Source organism: Cardiocondyla obscurior, linkage group LG07 (genome assembly GCF_019399895.1).
Source record: "Cardiocondyla obscurior isolate alpha-2009 linkage group LG07, Cobs3.1, whole genome shotgun sequence".
NCBI lineage: Eukaryota > Metazoa > Arthropoda > Insecta > Hymenoptera > Formicidae > Cardiocondyla > Cardiocondyla obscurior.
In genome coordinates this window covers 8291576-8312246 of record NC_091870.1, presented here as the reverse complement: position 1 = coordinate 8312246, position 20671 = coordinate 8291576, and the positions used below count along the sequence as shown (strand labels likewise).

The window sequence follows — 20671 nt, the reverse complement described above, 5'->3', positions numbered from 1 at the left end:
ACCGCCACCAGCTCGGACGTCTCGTTTTTTTTTTCTTTCTTTTAGTAGTACGTTACTTCTCGACTCAAGTTCAATCGGGCGAGTTTTAGTTCCTAACGAAAAATCTGCTTCACCCCTGCGTTATAGAGTACGAGCGTGAAGATGCAAATCGACGGTAGATTAAATATGAAGATTTATTAATATGTTAATTAATATTGTAGGTCGCGGAAGTCGCAGACGATGCTTTAATGGCCCTGCCGTAAGGTCGATGGGTTTTTCCCATTTCTACATCGCGCATTTGCGGCACTGTTAAAGACTGTTAAAGGAAAAGGAACGACTGGACGACAAAGCGAGTACCGTTAACTTCGAAAAAGAACGAGATACCTGGAAACGAGCGGTAGCTACGATATACGCGGCCAGGTTCGTTAATCCGTCACGCAACAGATCCTCGCTGTTGCGCGAAGGTTTCTTACAAGATCCATTAACGAGCCTTTTAATTATATTGCGTACACTTGTCATCGTTGACTCGATTACTTATTAATTTATTATTACAGCGCGTTATAATTAGCGATTCGAGCGCGTTGTAATTAAGCGGCATTGAGCAATATTCAAGTCGTTCTAATTCGCATTTTCTCTGGCTGAAAAATTGTAGGGCACCCGAAGAAGGAATTAATTAACCGGCGAAGTGTTCAACCCGCGTCCAGGAACAGGAATCTGTCAAAATTATCACGTAGTCAATGACACTCGCGCATGCGCGAAGCGGAGCGTCTTCGTCGCGACTTGATTTCGTTTCATTCGTACGGCCTCTTGCAGTCCGCTTCGAAACGCGAGAGGTGTAAGTTCGCTCGCGCGACCACGATTCAATGTTACTACGACGAGCAAGCCGCCCTCCGCCCGCGCTCTCTGCCCCACCGTCAGGAACGCGTATCGTTCTCGTGGCGCAAAACAGAGCGAGGGATCCGTCACGCTCGAGGCAAGGTGGATATTCTTGCTGAAAAGGTTAAAAAAAAAAAGAGGAAAAAAATAGAAGGAAAACAACGCAAAATCGGCGGAGCAGCGAACGGGCAGAAGGGCCTCGAAGCGAACGAGCGGAGAACGACGCCGGGATTCGACTTACGAAGCGACTCGAACGCGAAATATCGAAAGAACCGAAGGGCTCGACGACGGTCGGAGTGAAACGACAGAAAGACGAGGGCGAAGGTGTACATCGATGAGGATCCGCGAACGATCGAGGGGATGTGCGTGAAGACGGGGACGCCGACTAATCGAGCAGTAAGTTCTCACGGAATGAATTGAAAAAATATTTCCAAAAAGAGAAAACGAAAACGTAAGGAATTCGCTGGCGCGTGGCGTCTGGAGGAGCGCCTGCTGGACTTTTTTGTTATCTCAAGCGGGCGATCGGTGAAGGAGGGGGCGCATTTCCTAGCGCGCGGACTGCCGAAGGGCCGGGAAATGTGGTGCTCTTCCAAAGAAGGCGGCCAGATGGAGGGCCAAGCTCAACGGGAAGCTGCGAAAGAACGGCGAGACGAGGACGAGCTTGCGATGGGCAACGTCGACTCTGGATTTCTGTCGACCGGCAGCGTGCAGGTCAGCGGTGAGATATGCGACGCTGGGATGCTGCGGCGGGAGGACGTGGACCGGCGGAGCGTCGCGTTGAGAGCAATGACCCCGGCGCCGGTTGCCGACAGCGGCATCGTGGACGTCGACCTCAGCGAGGACCTGAGCCAGCTCACCCTGAAGAAGCGGAACCGCGGCCGGGATTTCGTCGGCGATAGCGAGAGCCTGGACCGATCTGGCCCGACCGCGGCTCTGGATCTGTCGCCCGTCAAAGTGGGACCGAAGGTTTCCGCGGAGCTGCCGGACCGTGACGACCTTCCGCTCGAACGCGATGCCAAAAGGCGCGCGATGAAGGTTTGGCGGCTCTACTGCGAACAGGACGACGACGGGGACACGTAAGTTTGACTCTCGTTAATTTTACTGTAATGATTTTGTTCATTGTAACTTGCGATGCAATACTTTTAGGAATAGCACGAAGATTGCAATTGAGTATTAAATGTATGGAGGCATCTTTAAGTGCCGTAACGTTAACTGTTATATTAGACAGGCTGGACGAGAGTGATGAGAAAGAGAGAGAGAAAGAGCGAGAGTAAAGCGGTGTTCATTAGTGAAATCAAATTGTATGTATCTAAGGCAAATCCAAGAAGCAAGGCAGGTGAAGGAGTTCGAAATGTAGAGTAAGATCTACTCAAGATTTGACGCGATGATACATGGATAATAATTTCACTCGACCGCAATTACGTTAATTATTAATTAGTTACGTTCAGGGAGATTTTAATTCGCCAGTAATCTGTATATTTGTCGAAGGTTTTTTTTTTTATAATTAGCTGATTTTCTGGCATTTAATATCGGTGGAGACGCCTAAAATAATATGATAGAAATAGTGAACTTAAATATAGATAACTTATACAAATATAACTTTTATATTTATCAACGAAAATAGAAATAGTGACGTTCGAGATAAAAAAGATTTCAAGTTCTCAACATAGCTGCTGGATATTTTTGATTGCACGATTTATATATCGAGAATTTTAATTCGTTTGTCACATGTTTTAATTAATTTTTTAAAATATTTTTCAACTATTAAATTGTTATTTAATACAACAAATTTGTTGGTTTCACTTTGAAGAAGGAGAAAGAAATTAAAATAATTAATTAAATTCTTGAAATTAAAAAAAAAATCATGTTTTATTTAAATCACGCATATCTGAAAAAAAAAGAGAAAAATCTTATTTCTGTATCGCTTGATCTTCATAATGAACCGACCGGTGAGTTCTACCTAGCAAATAATCATCGTTAATCTCGCTAATTATCGCATACTTGCGTTTTTTTTTCCACAAAAGCGACGTAACATTTATCCAGGAGTCTCTTACAAAACTGCCACGCATTGATTCACGTGCGAGCGATATACGTACGACTGACGTTTGCGTTTACGTAAATCTCAAGACTTGTATACGTTTTAACGTGACGTCACTTGACTCGCTGATCGATTCAATTAAACCAGTTCTAATTGACAGAGATGCAATTCATTGATGGAAACAGAAATACTCGAGAATTTTAACAAGATTTAAGATTAAAAAAAAAATCGCAATGTGACGATCATTACGATATAAATAAAAAAGAATTAAAAAAAAAAACTTTCTGTTCTACAATGATGTAATCGTGTTACAGGCAACTGCACATCGCGATCATGCAGGGCTACGTGGAAGCTGCGCTCGTGTTGATTAGGATAGCGCCTCATCCATGCCTCTTGAACACCTACAACGACGACATGCAGTCGTCCTTGCACCTAGCGGTGCTGACGAGCCAGTCGCTGGTCGCCCGACGGCTCATCTTGGCCGGCGCCGATCCGTCTCTCAGGAACTTTCGAGGAAACACGGCTCTTCATCTGGCCTGCACGAGCGGAGATCTCGCCTGCGCCAAGGCCCTCACGGATCCGCTGTCCCCGCTGGAAAGAAACCAGCTGATGCCCGGACAGACAGTTCCTGCTTTACCTCAGAATCTGGAACAGCGGAATTACAACGGTTAGTACTGAAAAATGTTAAATTGACTTACTCTTAGAAACAGCTTTACTTTACGATGAATAATTGAACGTTGAAGCAGCAGGAAATCTCTTCTAAATTAAGATTACATTGTAGAAGGCAGGAACGGCGTTCACAGATGAAAGATTAATTAATAGGCTTGCCGCTGAATTTTGCGAATGATTGAGAGGTATTTTAATGGACCGTGACTTCTCTTGCGGTTACTGAAACTATTTGGAGCCTTGCAACATAATCGCCGCTAATTATCGTTAATGCGGGGAAAGACTACCCATGTTTTTCCTACGTGACGGCAGGTCCGAAGAACGCCGAGATGGCAGGAAAATCCTGAGTGCGGTTGTGGAAGTCCGCGTGAGGAACGCACAGCGAATGATCACATCGCAATGAAGGAACTGTGTGGCTTTCCTATGATTTCATCACTTTCATTTGGAGAATTACACTTTTACACTTCTTCCTCACTTAGAAGGTCTCAAGCATCCGAGATTCATCACCGTTGAAAGAAAGATAATGAAGTAATTAGATTTCTAAAAGTTCACATCTCAGGAGTTCTCAGAGAATAGCACGTCTTGTCGTCTTTTTTACGAGCTTCTAGATTTAATATCCGATGAAGTAAATATTTCAATACTTTTATTGTCAGCCGGCTAATGACTAATTACGAAATGCATTCTGACAATTGCTCTGCAGTCGTAGGCTTTATCGCGCTAATTCATGGAATTATTTAACCGCTGCCGCCTTCATTTCACGCTCTATCTGAACGCGATTCTTTCATATAATGGCACAGGAATTCCCCGATACTAAATACGACGATAGCTCGCGCCAATACATCCATTATCAACCCGCGATCGAAAATTACTGTGGCTTGTTATCGCCATAAATCAAGAATCGATTAAGTGTGATTAGCAACGATTTAATTCTGCGGTTAGCGCGGTTTAGTTCGTCAAATTTGCGAGATGCCGTCCGTCGGTTCAATGTCGCAGAAGAAAAAAAAAAAAAAAGAAAAAAAAGAAGGTCGTACAGCGCTAATTACGTGGATTTATTTGTCACAGAATCAAAGAAGCAAAACAAAAGAATCCGAAGGCGTTAGGCGTTTTTGTGTCACCCACTCTTCCGCCGCTTCGAAGGCTTTCACAACGGGCTAATGAGCTAAGGAGTGCTAAGCGGAGAAAGAACAAAGTCGCCGCGGCGACAATCATTACGAGGTGCTCGCCGGCTTTTAAAAAGTCTTGGAAATCCCACGTAACGTCATCGTTGCTCGTATTCCGCCACGAGCTCGTGGAATATACTATCGCACGTCGTCCAGCGAGAGTAAACCACGGCTGTTACTTTCAAGTATTATAATTTTACTCAAAATTGTAATATATTTAAATCGCAGCGAAAATATTCGTAGCTCGTGACACGGAACTGATCTGTTAGGATATTTCTTCGACAACTAATCGTTAAACCGAACTTGAAACGCGCCGATAAAGGTCTTCCCACGTTTTCTGTGTGATTCGTTAGGTAACTCGCGCTTTAGATTCGCGATTAAGAATAGCGTAGCGAGTCTCAAGTCGTTCCCGCGCGACCGAGAGATCAATTATTCATTTAAAGTAGTTACGCTCCAAGGTCTGCTTCTTTTTTTTTTCCTCCCTTTTTTGAAAAATGTATCTTTAATTTCACGCGACTGGGCCCTTGATACAGATCACGGCAAATAAGCGAAGTCGGGTTCCGCGGGACGAAGATCGTATCAGCTGGAACTAGATAAAATTGTTGCTTTCGCACAAACTATTTCGCTATACTTTAATTTATATTCTTTTGCGCAGGCACGCAACGTTGTTTCTTCCGAAGAGGGCAAAAAAGGAACGATTATTCACAGCTCGATTCGCATAATTAAGTCGGTCTCCGCGGAAGTATCAAGCCGAGGAATTAAACGAGCGTGTAATCGGGCCATTTAACAAAATGTTATCGGTATTTTTTTATCTTTAATTCGGCCATGGAAAGACACTTCAGTGTCGACGCTCAGCTCATTTTTGCCGATAAAAATATATGGCATTTTTTTTTTTAAAGGAGCCTAGTAGCTGGAGGGGTTCTTTGGTGTGCGCGACGAAATTCGACGTGGTCCTGCATCCGCATTACATCACGCGGAACGTCGCGACGCCGCGAGATCGGAGTGCCAGTAAGAGCGAACAGATGTTCTCGATATTTAAAAATATTCGTAGAGCCTATTTGCATACCGCTCGATATTCTCGCCTCGTCTCACTCGGCTGGAAAACCCCACAGCGGCGTCGACGCCGGTGGCTTTCGTTGCTGCCCTTAAGAGGTCAACCCTCTTTTTTCCTCTCTCGATCGGCCCTAGCCACGCGATAGTGGCATGAAACTTTGGGCTTTTTCTTTTAAACCCTTTTAAACCGAGCCTGAGGGTTCGGTAGAGCCTTTCCGCGGCGTCGTTTAAATTCCTCGAGTGCGTTTCGGTTGATTAGAACTGCCTCGCCGGCTCTTACTGGCGATTCCGACGCGATATAATGCACGCGAGTGTGCCATCGAATTCCGCCAATGCGGCTTGTAACGCGGCGACGTTAATTTTAGAAGTAACTTCGATCGGCGCGGGCCTAGTTTGGACCGCGGGACGCCAGGCGAAATCTCCGACGACAATGATTCACCGCGAGTCTTCCTAGTTCTAACTATATCTCACGACGAGTTTAAGCATATGACCGGCCCGTCGTTTCATGTTCATATCTTCGTGTTCTGTCAAGGAAAATGACAGGAAGCTGAAAGTAAACACGTAAAAAGAAAGGAAAAAAAAAAAAATTACTACGTACATGAATAACTAATATTCTCAGTTACGAATAATTATTATTAATTAATAAGTGATTTATTTGAAAAGTTCTTACACGCGTTTCTTCTTTTTGTATAATTGTCTTCCTAGAAGTGGAGAATGCCAATTATTCAGTTGATTTTTATTATGCACCACTTGACTTCCAGTTTGTTGATTTCAGGTGAGATGTGCTTGCACCTGGCCGCCGCTAATGGACACGTGAACTTGGTGCGCCTTCTATTGCGTCTCGGCGCCGATCTTGAGGCAAGAGAGGCTCTGGCGGGTAAAACGGCACTTCATCTCGCGATGGAGCGCGAGTGCCACGCAGTAGTTAACTTCCTGCTGCAGGAATGCAAGCCCTGCCTGGACACACAGATGTACAGCGGTCTGACGGCCTACCAGCTGGCATTGTGCATCAACAGCCAGCTCGCCCGGGACCTAGTGCGATGCGGCGCGAAACCGGAACCTCTACCAGAATCAGACTCGGAGAGTAACTCCGGGAACAGTTCTGAGGACGAGGCTTACGAAGAAGCGAGCTACTTACCCGCGATCGTCCAGATGCAAAACACAGTCGAAGTGAATGTCTGAAGTATCTACCAAGATACGTATACGTACGAGAACATATCCCGCGAATTCTATTTAAATATAAATTTTTGCATTCGTCATATTGCGATAACATCGCTCTACTTTCAATAGCAAAAAAAAGAAAAAAAAAAAGTCTAAGGAAATATGAAATTATTTTATCTGTACATTAAGACAAATAACTGCAGTTTATTAGACGGACTAAATTAATTAATGCAGTGATTAAAGTCGCATTCGGATTACTCAAACTGATTAGAACGGCGACGTACACTAGAAGATAAGCAAGTAAAGAGATGCTGAAGATGCGAAAGTGTCGAAGCTATCAGAAACGAATGTTACGCGATTAACGAATACTCGATCAACGAACGAAGCAACGACGCAAACACAGATTGTCTTAGTAATCTCTTCTTTTCTTTGACGTGCGATAAGCGAACGCGTCATCCCGAAGCGTGTTTCTAAAGCGTGTTGTAGAAAATACGAAAGGCATTTTGGCAGAATCACCGATCGAGCGGTTTGTGCAAACGAAAAGAAAGCGTGATTACTCTGGAGTGCCTGAAAATGTGAGAATAACATATTTCATCTGCGATATTCTATAATGTACATACGTATCGAAATACTGTAAATAGGGAAACGTTGAATTGCGTTCAGCAAAGGAACATCTAGGAGAAAAGGTTTTATCATAAAATACAGATCGCGGAAGCGGACGGCGAGGTCGACGCATGGTACAAAATATATTTTAGGTCGAAGAGAATCGATCAGATCTCGCGTTCTCACTCGTGACTTAGCAATATCGTGTTAGTATAATGTTTTAATCAGCTGAAATAATGGGCCAGATAATAATATGCGCGTGTATTTATACTAGGAAAAACAAGAAGATCCAGAAACGATATGTTAGTCGATGATAAACGTTTAGGTCAGTGTTCATTTAGTAATTTAAGATCGCTTCCGAGTATGTAGATTCCTCTCACTTGTACATAGTCATTTCATTAAGTTCATATGACTGCAACACATCGCATCGATAGCGACAGCGTTGTCATTATTGTTATATTCCTACAAGTACGTAAAAGTTATAATTATTTTTTAATAAAAAAAAAGGAGAATGTTGCGAAATCCGAAGTCTTTTCCTCTTGCGGGTACCTTGTGCCTACGGCGGCTGGCATTATTATTTACGACGCAAAAAATCACAAGGAGACGACGTCGCTTTAGGTCAATACATTCTGGCAGAGGAAATCTGGAAATTCCCACGTCGCAAATACGACGGTAGAGTCGTATCGAGGAATGTCTCTTGGACATGTATATGTCGTCCGTCTGTGTGTAATAAAAAGAAAGAATATCTTTCAAAATATATTGCGACTTTATAAATTATATATTGTATAAAAGAACACGAAGTAGCATAAGATTCTTGTACAGTATTCAGTATTTCGCCTTAGAGATATCAATAGTTCAGAAACCGTACGTTAATAATTAGAAATGAGACAAATCTTGTATATTAACTTTAATACGAACAACGCTAGGTATACAGAGTAGTCGTAATGGGGCTTTCGGAGGTGTAAGAGGCGTCGGTTTAAATCCGAGAACGCGACGTAAAAATCTGGAGCAAGGGCCGTCTGCCGCGCGTTATTTCGAGCCTCGCGTAATGGTCTAGGCACGTCAAGAAGCCCGCTTATTCCTTTTTCAGCGATTTTGATCCGCCGCGAGGAAGAGAAAAGAGGAGGCAGGCAGAAAGAGAGAATTCGCACGCAGGTTTCAGGGTATATTTGGATATCGCAGAAATGATGACTCCGAGTTGTCCGAGAGCGTGTTCCCCGACACGTAAGCGGGGAGTAATTATAGTCGTTCATGGTGGAATACCATTTTTCAGAGAGAGACAGGTCTCCTTTCGTTCACTAGAATATCTGTTTAATTATATACCGATTCCTACTGTTTTATCATTAATACTCGACTTATCGGTAAACGCAGAACGTTGCAGCAACATTATTGTATGTGTTACTGCAATATATTCCGTATTTGTTGAGTGGGATTAACTTATGAAGCCAACCCTGACATCGTTTTATTAATTAATATATGCAGTCAAATGATTTGTAGTTTTCTGCAGGTGAGAACTTTTCTATAATCCAAAAAGATTCAACTCCCTTTTGCAGTTACATTATTATTTGGTCATTTATTCAGTATAGATTCTATTGCATTAAGATTTTTAATTAGATTATAATTGTATAAAGAAAATTCTTCAAGAAATTCAAGTCAAATATTTTATAGCATTACAATAAGAATTTTATTTTTACTTAAACACTGTTTCACGACAAACGAGCAAAAGGAAAAGAAAAATTAACGTCATCGTAGTTTTTTATAAAGTTAATCAACAGCGTTAATATACGCGAGTGATGTGGCAGTTTCTTACAAACCGTCATTTGTATGTAAATCGAGGTCAACGTGCTAATATTATATTTGCTCATTCGTATACTTCGATATCCGTCCTTATACTGTAAAGCTCTTGGAAACTTCTTTTTTTTTTTCTATGTCCCACGCCTTTTGCGTGTGCCTCAGTAATTTTTTTCAACGCACAAGTACACCTACAAACAAATGTGTCAAGATATTATTCAGCATTTCTCAGCCATATATAAATTATATCATTTACTATTTTATTTTATTTTATTATACCGCCGAACTTGAGTGCTTCTAAAAATATAGAAGACGTCTTCAAATTCAAAGGAAGCCGGCACGGTTTCATGGCCATCTCGTCATCTCGCTGTTGATCCCACTGGTCCATGCCAGTTCAGAGATTGTTCTTTTTAGCTCGATTGCCTGTACTAGTTCAAAGTTTACTCCTTCTTTCTAATGTAGAAAGAGAAGGATAACTTCTACACTGGTACGAATTAGTGCAGACGGTTCAGTTACAAAGAACAAGCTCGTTTTATCTCTCTTCCCGCGTGTTACGAAAACAGAGATAAAATTTGGAGTGGTGTAACCCAGTGCAGCCAGTTCAGCAGAATAGGAGCCAAAATTTAGCGCGATCCGCGGTATACCAACGCGCGTTGTGTAGCACACGGACGAGCCTCTGCATGTGAACGCGTGGAAGCCGCGATTCCGAGTTGGGCTCTCTGCCGTGGGGTCGCTGCGCGTCTCCGTTTTCTGGAGCTTTCTGAAGACTGCGCCGGCACACAGCGCGCGCGTGCGGCGATTAGCCACTGAGAGGATTCGCCACGAGTCGCGCGGTCATCACGACCAGTAATTTCGAGTCATCGCCGAGCGTGTCATTCGTTTTAGCGGACGATCGAGAACGAGCCAGAGGCCCAAGCATCTCCGCCGTGCGTGATGGATGATCAGGTAAGCGTTGCGAAGGCACGTCGCGTGGGTTCGCGCACGCGACGGTGACGAGTCGCGTGCTTGAGGGAGCGACGGGCACGCTTCCCCGCGTTTTGCAATCGCTCCCGCCACCACCCCCGCTTTCCAGCGAGTTGCACCCACGCGAACACTTCGTTTGCTAAGGCGCGAAGGACAGTGCAATGACAAAGCTAGATCAGGAATGCATGGATAATAAAAAATTAATTGATGTACACTTAAAGTTATTTCTAAAATTCGGCTAATCATGTAGAAATCGGTTTGAGAGTGAGAGAGAAAGAGAAAGAGAGAGATTCTATGTCTCATTTTTTTTTTTTATATCCGCGCGATTCATTTGTTATACTCTGTTGCACTTTACAGGTAGCTTTGCTGAAGGAGAAAGGAAATGCTGCCTTGCAAACTGGTAACTACGATGAGGCCATTAGATGCTACACGGACGCGATCGCCCTGGACGGCAATAATCACGTTCTCTACAGCAACCGCTCTGCGGCATATGCAAAGTTTGAAAAGTATCAGCAGGCACTGGAGGACGCTGAAAAAACTGTCAGCCTGAAGCCAGACTGGGGAAAGGGTTATTCTCGTAAAGGCAGCGCTCTTGCTTACCTAGGCAGATATGATGAGTCTATTCGGGCCTATGAAAAGGGCTTGCAGCTAGATCCAAGCAATGCACAGCTTAGAAGTGGCCTGGCTGAAGTAAGGGCCCAAAAAACAGCCTCTGGGAACAATCCGTTTAATTCGCCAGACATTTTTATCAAGCTGGCTAACGATCCGCGAACAAAGGGATATCTGTTAGATCCTGAATACATGAAACTGCTGCAAGAACTGCGAACCAATCCACAGAGCCTTGGCACCAAGCTCCAAGACACCAGGATACTCACGACTCTCAGTGTACTATTAGGAATGAGCGCCGATATGACTTTCACACATCCTGGGGATTCGGAGGATATGGAAACGGAGCCGATGAACCCGCGGGAACCACCGAAGCCGAAACCGGAACCGAAGGCTCAGAAGAAAGAAGAAGATAATCTTCCACCTGAAAAGAGAAAAGCGTTAGAAGAGAAAACGCTCGGCAATGAAGCCTACAAGAAGAGGAGTTTCGAGGAGGCACTAGAGCATTACAATAAAGCAGTAGAACTAGATTCGACAGAAATCGTATATTTATTGAACATAGCGGCGGTGTACTTCGAGCAGAAAGAGTACCATAAATGTATTGCTCAGTGCGAGAAAGCTATTGAAATCGGCAGGGAAAACAGGGCGGATTTCAAACTGATAGCAAAGGCGTTCACGAGAATCGGTCACGCTTACAAGAAGATGGAAAACTGGAAGCAGGCTAAGGTGTACTACGAGAAATCTATGTCCGAGCACAGAACGCCGGAGATAAAAACTTTACTTTCGGATATAGATAAAATAATTAAGGAGGAGGAGAGAAAGGCTTACGTTGACCCGGTTAAAGCGGAGGAGGAGAAGGAACTTGGAAATCAAAAGTACAAAGACGGCGACTATCCCGCGGCCATAAAGCATTACTCCGAGGCAATTTTAAGAAATCCAGACGACCCCAAATATTACAGCAACAGAGCGCTCTGTTACACTAAGCTAGCGGCATTCGATCTCGGCTTGAAAGACTGCGAAAAAGTCGTAGAGTTGGATCCGAAGTTTATCAAAGGTTGGATTAGAAAAGGAAAAATTCTTCAGGCCATGAAACAGCAAGGAAAAGCCTTGACAGCGTATCAGAAGGCTTTGGAGCTGGATCCGCAAAACAGCGAAGCGTTGGAAGGCTATCGCTCCTGCGCTGTATCCGCCAGTTCTAATCCAGAAGAAGTCAGGAAGAGAGCAATGGCAGATCCGGAGGTTCAGAGTATATTGCGAGATCCGGCCATGAGGTTGATCTTGGAACAAATGCAAAGCGATCCACGAGCTTTACAAGAGTAAGTATATTTACACGCATATTACGCAACATCGATATTAACATAAATCTTTTTTTTTTTTTACAGCCACTTGAAAAATCCTGATATAGCTGCAAAACTGCAAAAACTTTTGGAATCTGGTCTCATTGCTATCCATTGAAAATGTAAGGAATTGCATATAACACTTGTAATAAAAGAAGGATTAACACTGCTATCGCAAGTTCCTTTAATATTAAGGAAATTCGCATTCGTGTATTACAGATACATTAGCCATATGGGATACTTATCGTCATATTGCTATGCTGTCACAGATTCCTTTGATGTATTAAGGAAATTCGCATTCGTGTATTACAAATACATTAGCCATATGGGATATTTATCGTCATATTGCTGGTAAAATCTGTGTTCAAAAAGCCATTTGGAAAAAAAAAAAGTTACAATTATACACATGATTTTTTCGTGCAAAACGCAGTGGCCTTTAGCGTCATCGATGACTTGTATTACAAGACTTGTTACGGTGATCATGTGTATAACGATACACATAATATACATATAGTGAAGCTCTGTGCTAAAGAAAGTGTAATTGTGAAGTTGGTGGACTCTGAATATTTAATATTTACAATTAAAAAAGAACTCCGATGGCTAAACTGAATATCATTATTTTGGAAGTTGATAGCGTTATTGTACATTTTAGGTACAAAGAATCTACAATTAGAATAATAATCTTTTAAAAGAGCAAAGTCTTTTTCATCTAATTATTTCTGTATATGATGCACACACACACATACACACTAACATTTTTTTTATTGTTGATTTAATTAGTGCTTTCAGTACTAAAATTAGTTATAACATAATGAATGCGAAAAAAGATTAAGGCGACAAACAAGAGGAATGCTTCGAATAAACATCTTTTTAAACCGAATTTTTTACTTGGGAATATTTATTGTCCTTATTAACACTTCTGTTATATCTACTTAGAAAAAATGCCGATTAATCATAATGGGATATGATCATTCCAAGTAATTTTTTTATTCTTAAACTGACGGTGTATTTCTTATCGTAAGTCCTCTTTTTATTTTTCTATAAAGTTTATAATATAAAAAACAGTTCATATATACCAAGTTTCAATGATTATATTATTTTGTAATGTTTCTATAACATGTAACCTATTGCAAATCAAATATTAAATATTAAATTATCGAAAATCATACAGTTTTGTATTTTTTTCGTAGTGCAATTTAACTATTAAGTCGCATATTACGATGGTCTATGCGGAGAATCTGGATGTATATCTATGAATATAAAAAACTAATTCTTCCCTGCTTTCTGATTTTATACACATGTTTAGAAAAGCTATTAATGTGCAAAAAAAGAAATCCTTATAACGATCACAGTATAAAGGCCAGAGAACACACTTCTGTATAAAGCATAACGCGTATGCATGCGAGTTATGCGTTATGCAAAAGTGTGCTCTGGTCTTAATTCCGTATATGCAAGTGTGATATACTATGTCTTGAACGCTCTAGAAAAATTAAAAATAAAAATAAAAAAAAAAGATAAATTTTTTAATTATAAAAATCATACACTTTGTTTTTCACTAATTTCATAATGTAATTTGACTATCGTGTCGCATATTACAATAATGTAATCTATGCGAAGATTTTGAATGTGTATGCACACTGAAAAGTAGATATGGCATTTGCTGCGGCGACTTTAGCGTCGTGTGCGTCGAGTTTCACATGTGCCGCATGTATTACATACCGCGCCGGCCGGTTGCCGAAACAGTTGAAGACTGTTCCCCCCGTTCTCTCATCCCTTGCCTCTGCCGTCTAGAGTTACGTACGCTAGCCGCTGTCGCCGCAGAAAATGCCGTATCGGCTTTTCGATGTACTGTGAAAAAAAAATTAATTTTTTCGTTCTAAATGTAAAATACTTTTTAAAAAAGCTATTATTTATGAAAATCTTGATGGAGATCACAGTATAACTCCACATATACAAGTGTATATTATTTCCTGGATGCTCGAAAAAAAAGACGATAAGTTTTCTCGATTATAGATATAAATAAAATATTTTTACTTTAACCGTGCGTTGTGTCGTCTTCGACGAAGTCAGCTGCTTCTTCCCGTGTCACGCATTCGACATGCGAAACCTTATTTCTGAATTTAACTCCATAGAATTTGTTCGCATGGTGCAATAATTCTGGTCTATAAAGCAATCATATTATTTTTTATAATAAACTATTAAAATAATAATTTTTTAGGTTATGTAAATTAAAATAAGCTCGAGATTTAACAATCTTTTACAAAATATTAACTGCATTACCTGAATGTCGTGGTAATAAATTGGGCATCAGAACTAAGTTCGTGAATCATATCCGCTACCGCTTTTCTGTGCTGTGCATCTAGCGCTTGGTCGATTTCATCGAATAAATAAAATGGTGCAGGATCGCATTTTTGTATCGCGAAAATCAGGGCCAATGCCACGAGCGATTTTTGTCCACCAGATAATTGATTCATTTCTCGCATCTCACCCTTGTGTCCCGTAAATGATACTTTTATGCCTAGAAACGGTACGGATATAGAAAATTTTACAGTTATGAAATATATCGATCACAAATAAAAATAATTTAAAGAAAGAATATATTAAATTGGTAAATAATTTTTAATTATTATATTGCAATATTTTATATTTTTATATAAAGGTATTTCCTCACCTACGCCAATAAATCTATCGGAATCCGATGGTTCTGCTGTTCCGTCATCTCCTTCATCGCCATCCGCAGTTTTCATCACTAATTGTGCATGCCCCGAAGGTACAAGCTTTTTAAATACTTCACTGAAATATTTGCTGACCTTAAAAAGAAAAGTTTTAAAAATTAAGTTTAAGCATGGATTCGAGAATCACAATAATATAGCATATGAATATGTAAGTATATCTAACCTGTTTAAATGTAAATTGTATGGCCTCACATTTACGCTGCTCAAGTACCGACATGAGTTCTTTAATTTTTTCATCGCCTCGATCTAACTCTTCTTTTCGTTTTACCAATCTTTCTTTCTGATCGCTGAACGACATAAATTGATCCAACGCTTTTTTATTCACATGGCTGAAAATAGACACATGTTATAAATACGGTAATAAATTCGGTCTTTAATTTTTTAGTGCATAGTAACAGTATACGAGATAATAATTTTCGTAGGCAACGAATTTAATATATTTAAATAAGAGAAATACGCACCTATATTTTTTTAAATGATTGTTCGCTTTCTCCATTTCTTTAAACAGCTGTTTTGTGGACATGATATTAAATTTAGAGTAAGCCTCGTGACTGGGCAATGCGCCGAGCTCAGTAATTTTCTGTGTACGCTCAGTTATTTTCTGTTGTAGGATATTGAACTTGCTTGCTAATTTCTCTAAATTTTTCGCATCTGCTTCTATTTTCTCCTGTGATTCTTTTTCCCTTAATTTCCACTTCTCGACTTCAGCTGACTCCGATTTTTGCTAAGTGTACAAAATAGAAATTAAGAATTCCCTCATGTAGATAAATGTATATACTATACTTTTAATATTAAGTTTCAATTTTTTATATTTACCTTTTTCATGGCGTTAGTCACTTTTTCATTCTGTGTTTTAAAATCTTCGTTTACTTTTACTAATCTTTTTTCGATATCCGCTAATTGGATCTTCGACGAGTCAAGCTGTCGTTGTCGATCCTCAACCGATATCTCTTGCAAAGCTTGAACCAGTTCATCCTTTCTTCTCACTAAGTTGTTTGTTAATAAGTTCTCCAACTTATTTTTCTCTGCTTCTAATTGCATACGTTTAGCAAACGCTTCTTTGTTTTCCTTTGTTAAGCGTCTTATATCATCATTTAATGTATCCACCTAAAAACCGATGAGTAGAATTAAAATCTTTAATTAAATTTAAAAAAATAAAAAATAAAAATAATATTTTCTGTATTTAATTATATTAAAAATTCTTTTTCTTTTTTTTTCTTGTACGTACTTGATGTTGATCAGCAACAGATAACTGTGCCATAAGTTCTTGATGTAATTCGCTTTCTAAACCATCTTTCGTCGCGCGCATTGCTTCTAAACTTGATGTACACTGTGCAAGACTTCTTTCCTTTGGTGTTCGATACCTTTCAATAGCACTCAATTCCTCTTTCATAATACGGATCTCTGCTTTCATTTTATCATATATATCTCTGTTAAATAAATAATAAACGATTGATTACTTTTCCTACGATTAAAATTGATAGTAAAATTTTAACATTTCAAAAATGTATTAAATTCTACCCCAATTTTTTATTTAATTATTTACTATTCTATTTTATTGTACTTACTTAGCTTTACTATTTCTTGTTTCAGTTCTCTGCATTTCGCTAACATAAGAACTAATATTTTGATCAGCTTTTCTGATTTCCTCCTTAAGCGTCGTTAATTGACCCTCGAGTGTAGATATTTGCGACATTAATTCTGATCTCGTTTTCTGTATCTCAAGTCGCGATCTGAGTGTATTAAAATATCCACCAGTTAAGGAGCCCTTTGATGAAACCTGATCGCCTTCCAATGTAACACAATCTAAACCCGAATCGCGCGCCAAAATTGTTGCTGCTTCCAAATTACGACAGATCAAAGTCTTCCCAAATATATATCTAGATATTTAACAAAAAGAAAATAATAAAATCTATTATATCACAAAGAAAAGTGACAAAAAAATAATAAAATTATATTTAACTATTTATTTCGTGTATTTTTACCTTAACGCTTTATCGAATTTTGGATCGTAATTCAACTTGGATATCATGGGTATAGCATCGTTAGTCTTCGGATAGCCAATTTCCTTTACGTGAAGTCTATTTAGAGGCATGAAAGTCACTTCTCCTGGCAATCGTTGATTATTCATTTCTTTTAAAATTTTTGTGCCAAACTTATCAGTTTCCACAATGTGATGGAACAATCGATTTCCAGCAGTTACTTCAACTGCCGTGTAAACGCTCTTGTCACAGTTAAAATTTTCAATTACAGGCCCATAGTAGCTGCTCACTTCATTAGCCATATCTTTTCGTCCGCTATAATATTATTATTATCGCAAGTTTTTAATAAAAATCTTACAAGTCTTAAAAAATAATAACTAAATTAATTAATCTTACCGAAAAGTATCTAGTACTTTGCGTACGCTATCTCGGCCATTTAAAATAGGTTTGCCAGCCATAGATCTTAAACTTTGATCTGCTTTCGCTAAATCTTCCTTCAAACCAGATAAATTTAATTGCATTACACTTTCCTGTCGATATCTACAAAAGAATATTCAGATTGTAAATTTCTAAGATTTCTAACTCCCGCGTTTATTAGATAAATTAAACTTACTGCTCTTTTCGAGTTGCTTGACACTGATCCTTCGATTTCGTAAGCTCGTAATATTGCTTATTGTGATCATCTATCGATGTACGTTGCCGTTCCATCTCACGCGTGTGATCTCCTATTTTCCTCTCCAAGGCAACTTGTTTCTCTGCATCACGTTTTAAATCTTCGCTTATCTTTTTCTGATGCTCTTCTTTATCTTTTATTTGCTTTGTAAGCTGTTTAAGTTCATTTTGTATCCACTTGTCTCTTTCGTCCTGCAATACAAAAATTAATCTTTAAAATACCTTACACAAATTTTAATAAAATAAATATTTAAATAGTGACATTCTCTTTTACCTTAGTAGTAAATTGACTGCCGCGACCTTGTTTGGCATATAATTCTTTTCGTTTTTGCTCTTTTAATTGCAATTCTCGCGTACACTCTTCTTCAACACGTTTCATTCGTTCATACTAGATCGAAAAAAATACAATTTTTATAACATACCAAATCAAGCTGCTTAATATTGCTTTTCAACCATCGTATATAAATATATTTTAAAAATTAAAAATAAAGCGTCGTCGTTAATTATTATACAGTGCTTACTTACATCTGCATTACACAATGTTAATTATATAACAATTTTACAAATTTAAATAGTCGCAAAGTATCAAGAAGATGGAATCAGGGAGAGAGAGAGAGGGTAGGATTTCCAATTTCACGGTAATTATATTTTCCACAGGATCCAAAGGAATAGCTATGCAAAATTTGGATCAGATCGATCAGGATTTAGGAATTTATAGGACATTGCGCTCGCCGTAACAATATATATTATTTATTTTAAACATATTATTATATATTATTTTATTTTTTAATATAAACGAATATATTATTTTACCTCTGGTTTAAGAGATTTGAGATCACCTTCCCGAGCAGCGATATTAGCCTTCAATTTTTCTAATTCTTGTTGAGCACGTTTTTTGCTATCGTTATCGCCTTTTACTTCCTCCAGTAAATCATTAATAGTAAAAGTTAACTTGTTTTTTTCTTTTAGTAATTGCTGTTGCTCTGCACTAAATTATAATATTTTATTATAAATATTTTTCTTTTATTGTATTACTATTAATTTATTTAGCCAATATATAAAATTTTTTACGAATTACCTAAGTGTATCTCGTTCTTCTTTGGCGGTCTGCACTTCTTTTTTTGCTTCTTTCAGCCTCTTTGTAGCTGCACGTACTGTTTCTTGAGCTGCTTTTACTTCCGCACCCAATTTTGCTTGCTCAGCTCCACTATTTGCTCGAGACTCATCAAGCTCTTCTAATTTCCTTTTATCTTCTTTAAGTTCGCGTTCGTGAATTGTGTATTCCAAACAACGACGTTGTTTGTCCCAACGTTGGTACTCTTTCAGTTCCTCTTTCTCTTCCTCGAGCGTTTTTAAACGTTCCTCTAAAGTCAAATAATTTTTATTAAAATTATATTTACTACAAATACTTCATTAATTTTAATTTTTACCTATTGTTCGCAAAAAATCCTCGATTTTTTCCAGTTTTCCTTCCGTTTCTTTCAAAATCGATTTTGATTCTTCTCTTCTATCGTCGTATACCCGAGTACCTGCTACTTCTCTCAATAATTTTAATCTTTGTGAATCTGGTGCTGTTGCCATTTGGTTTATCTTTCCTTGCTTTACAATGTAATATGGATTAGACCTGGAAAATCCTGCTGACTCCAATAAATTCATAACGTCGTTTCTCGTGACAATTTTTTTATTTAAAAAATATTGGTCCTTCTTAGAGCCAATTACTCTTCTTAGATAAACTTCATCTTTGTCAATCTATGCATAAAAAAATAGCGGAATATTTATAAAAAAATAGCGGCATATTTATAAAAAAATAGCGGAATATTTATAAAAAAATAATATTATCAAATACAACAAATATTTAATTATGCCAATGCTATAAAGATAAATAATTTACCGGTAATCTTCCATCAGAATTGTCAAATATGATTTCCACATGGGCAGATATGACACGAGGTCCTGTTCCCTCATGTAGCAGTGCCTGTCTCTGCTCTGGTCTAAGATGAGAGAATTCATCACTCAAGACAAACTGAATGGCATAGAAAAAATTACTCTTGCCTGATCCATTTCTGCCAACTAGAAATATAATAATTACTTGTAGTATATATCATTATGCATACCAATTTTATACAAAATTATTAGCTACATACCCACTACATTGTGCCTTGGGTCAAAGGGCTCAACAACCGTTTGTTCACGATATGACTTGAATCCCTGAATGATTACCTGTTTCAACAAATATAATAAATACATCAGAAATACATGTTTAATACTCCAATACTGCCTCATTAATTTGGACACAGGAGTTACAGCAACAGCACAATGTATAATACTTTGAGCAGAACACTGCCAGATAAGCAATACTAAGTTTATAAAATTCAGGCAGTGAGATAAACGAAGGAAATGTTAGAGTGATGCAGTAAACTCGTATGAAGGCTCCTAAACAGAGACCCTTCAAGCAGGTCGCATCGTGCTGCGATACGATTACAGGTTTTGCATACGGTACCTGTTTGATGTACATGACGACGAAAAATCAGGCGCACGTATCATCCGCGTCGGCGTCACGCGAGAACGCGATCGAGCATGCGAGATCCTCTGACGCCAAACGGGCCGAAAACATTCGTCGGTCGGTCGTTGGCAAAGCGACATTTGTATAACACGCAGGGCGGCGCTCGTAAAAAGTCCCAAGATTTTAGCGGGAGATGCGCTTCCCGTGGTTAGGGAAATAAGATCTGCAGGGTGTCAAAAATAAAATTTTGAATCTGAAAACTACAATATAAAATAATAATTGTTACAGAAAGCACCACGTAACATTAATTCGCTGGGTACGTTGTGTTATAAACGTAAATGCCCAGCATTTTTTATTTTCTATTTCTTACATATTTAAGTAATAATATTACCATAGATAATCTCTTCCGTAAAGGTACTTGTGCCATCGCAATTAAAATTTCTCTATTTTACGAATATAATTAATAGATAAAGCCTGCGGATTTTCGTCGTGTGAAGTTCGTTAGTAACTAACTTCGATACGATAGAAATTTGCAAGCCATCCGAC

General features: G+C 39.1%; 3 protein-coding genes across 4 annotated transcripts; 2 read left to right on the top strand and 1 right to left on the bottom strand.

Annotated features, from left to right (window-relative positions):
- The first annotated feature begins 191 nt into the window (after positions 1-191).
- Cact (NF-kappa-B inhibitor cactus) lies at positions 192-8336 on the top strand. The gene is made up of 4 exons (XM_070660017.1): positions 192-399; positions 632-1931; positions 3208-3560; positions 6548-8336. The coding sequence occupies exons 2-4, from the start codon at positions 1432-1434 to the stop codon at positions 6952-6954; spliced, it is 1260 nt and encodes a 419-aa protein (XP_070516118.1). The 5' UTR covers positions 192-399; positions 632-1431; the 3' UTR covers positions 6955-8336.
- Positions 8337-10112: 1776 nt separating this feature from the next.
- On the top strand, positions 10113-13113 carry Stip1 (Stress-induced phosphoprotein 1). Its single transcript, XM_070660016.1, has 3 exons — positions 10113-10272; positions 10648-12212; positions 12279-13113. Exons 1-3 carry the CDS (start codon positions 10261-10263, stop codon positions 12349-12351), a joined length of 1650 nt encoding a protein of 549 aa, XP_070516117.1. The 5' UTR covers positions 10113-10260; the 3' UTR covers positions 12352-13113.
- Positions 13114-13735: 622 nt separating this feature from the next.
- Smc3 (structural maintenance of chromosomes 3) lies at positions 13736-20289 on the bottom strand. 2 transcript variants are annotated; one of them, XM_070660015.1, is made up of 19 exons: positions 20123-20289; positions 19767-19842; positions 19514-19692; positions 19053-19371; positions 18701-18986; positions 18436-18610; positions 17897-18010; positions 17564-17814; positions 17347-17490; positions 16954-17265; positions 16537-16848; positions 16197-16398; positions 15785-16075; positions 15430-15692; positions 15132-15297; positions 14905-15043; positions 14514-14751; positions 14268-14395; positions 13736-14081 (listed from the first exon to the last, which is right to left on the bottom strand). In XM_070660015.1, exons 1-18 carry the CDS (start codon positions 20135-20137, stop codon positions 14269-14271), a joined length of 3609 nt encoding a protein of 1202 aa, XP_070516116.1. In that variant the 5' UTR covers positions 20138-20289; the 3' UTR covers positions 13736-14081; position 14268. The 2 variants fall into 2 exon arrangements, with proteins under 2 accessions (XP_070516116.1, XP_070516115.1); XM_070660014.1 differs by having other exon boundaries at positions 13736-14395.
- Positions 20290-20671: the final 382 nt, after the last annotated feature.

Coding starts and splice junctions, on each gene's coding strand:
- Cact (XM_070660017.1), top strand. CDS start 1,432: ATGTGGTGCTCTTCCAAAGAAGGCGGCCAGATGGAGGGCCAAGCTCAA. Junction 1,932..3,207: donor CAGGACGACGACGGGGACAC/GTAAGTTTGACT, acceptor ATCGTGTTACAG/GCAACTGCACATCGCGATCA. Junction 3,561..6,547: donor GGAACAGCGGAATTACAACG/GTTAGTACTGAA, acceptor TGTTGATTTCAG/GTGAGATGTGCTTGCACCTG.
- Stip1 (XM_070660016.1), top strand. Junction 12,213..12,278: donor GATCCACGAGCTTTACAAGA/GTAAGTATATTT, acceptor TTTTTTTTACAG/CCACTTGAAAAATCCTGATA.
- Smc3 (XM_070660014.1), bottom strand. Junction 19,693..19,766: donor CCCAAGGCACAATGTAGTGG/GTATGTAGCTAA, acceptor TTATATTTCTAG/TTGGCAGAAATGGATCAGGC. Junction 18,611..18,700: donor GAAGAACGAGATACACTTAG/GTAATTCGTAAA, acceptor ATTATAATTTAG/TGCAGAGCAACAGCAATTAC.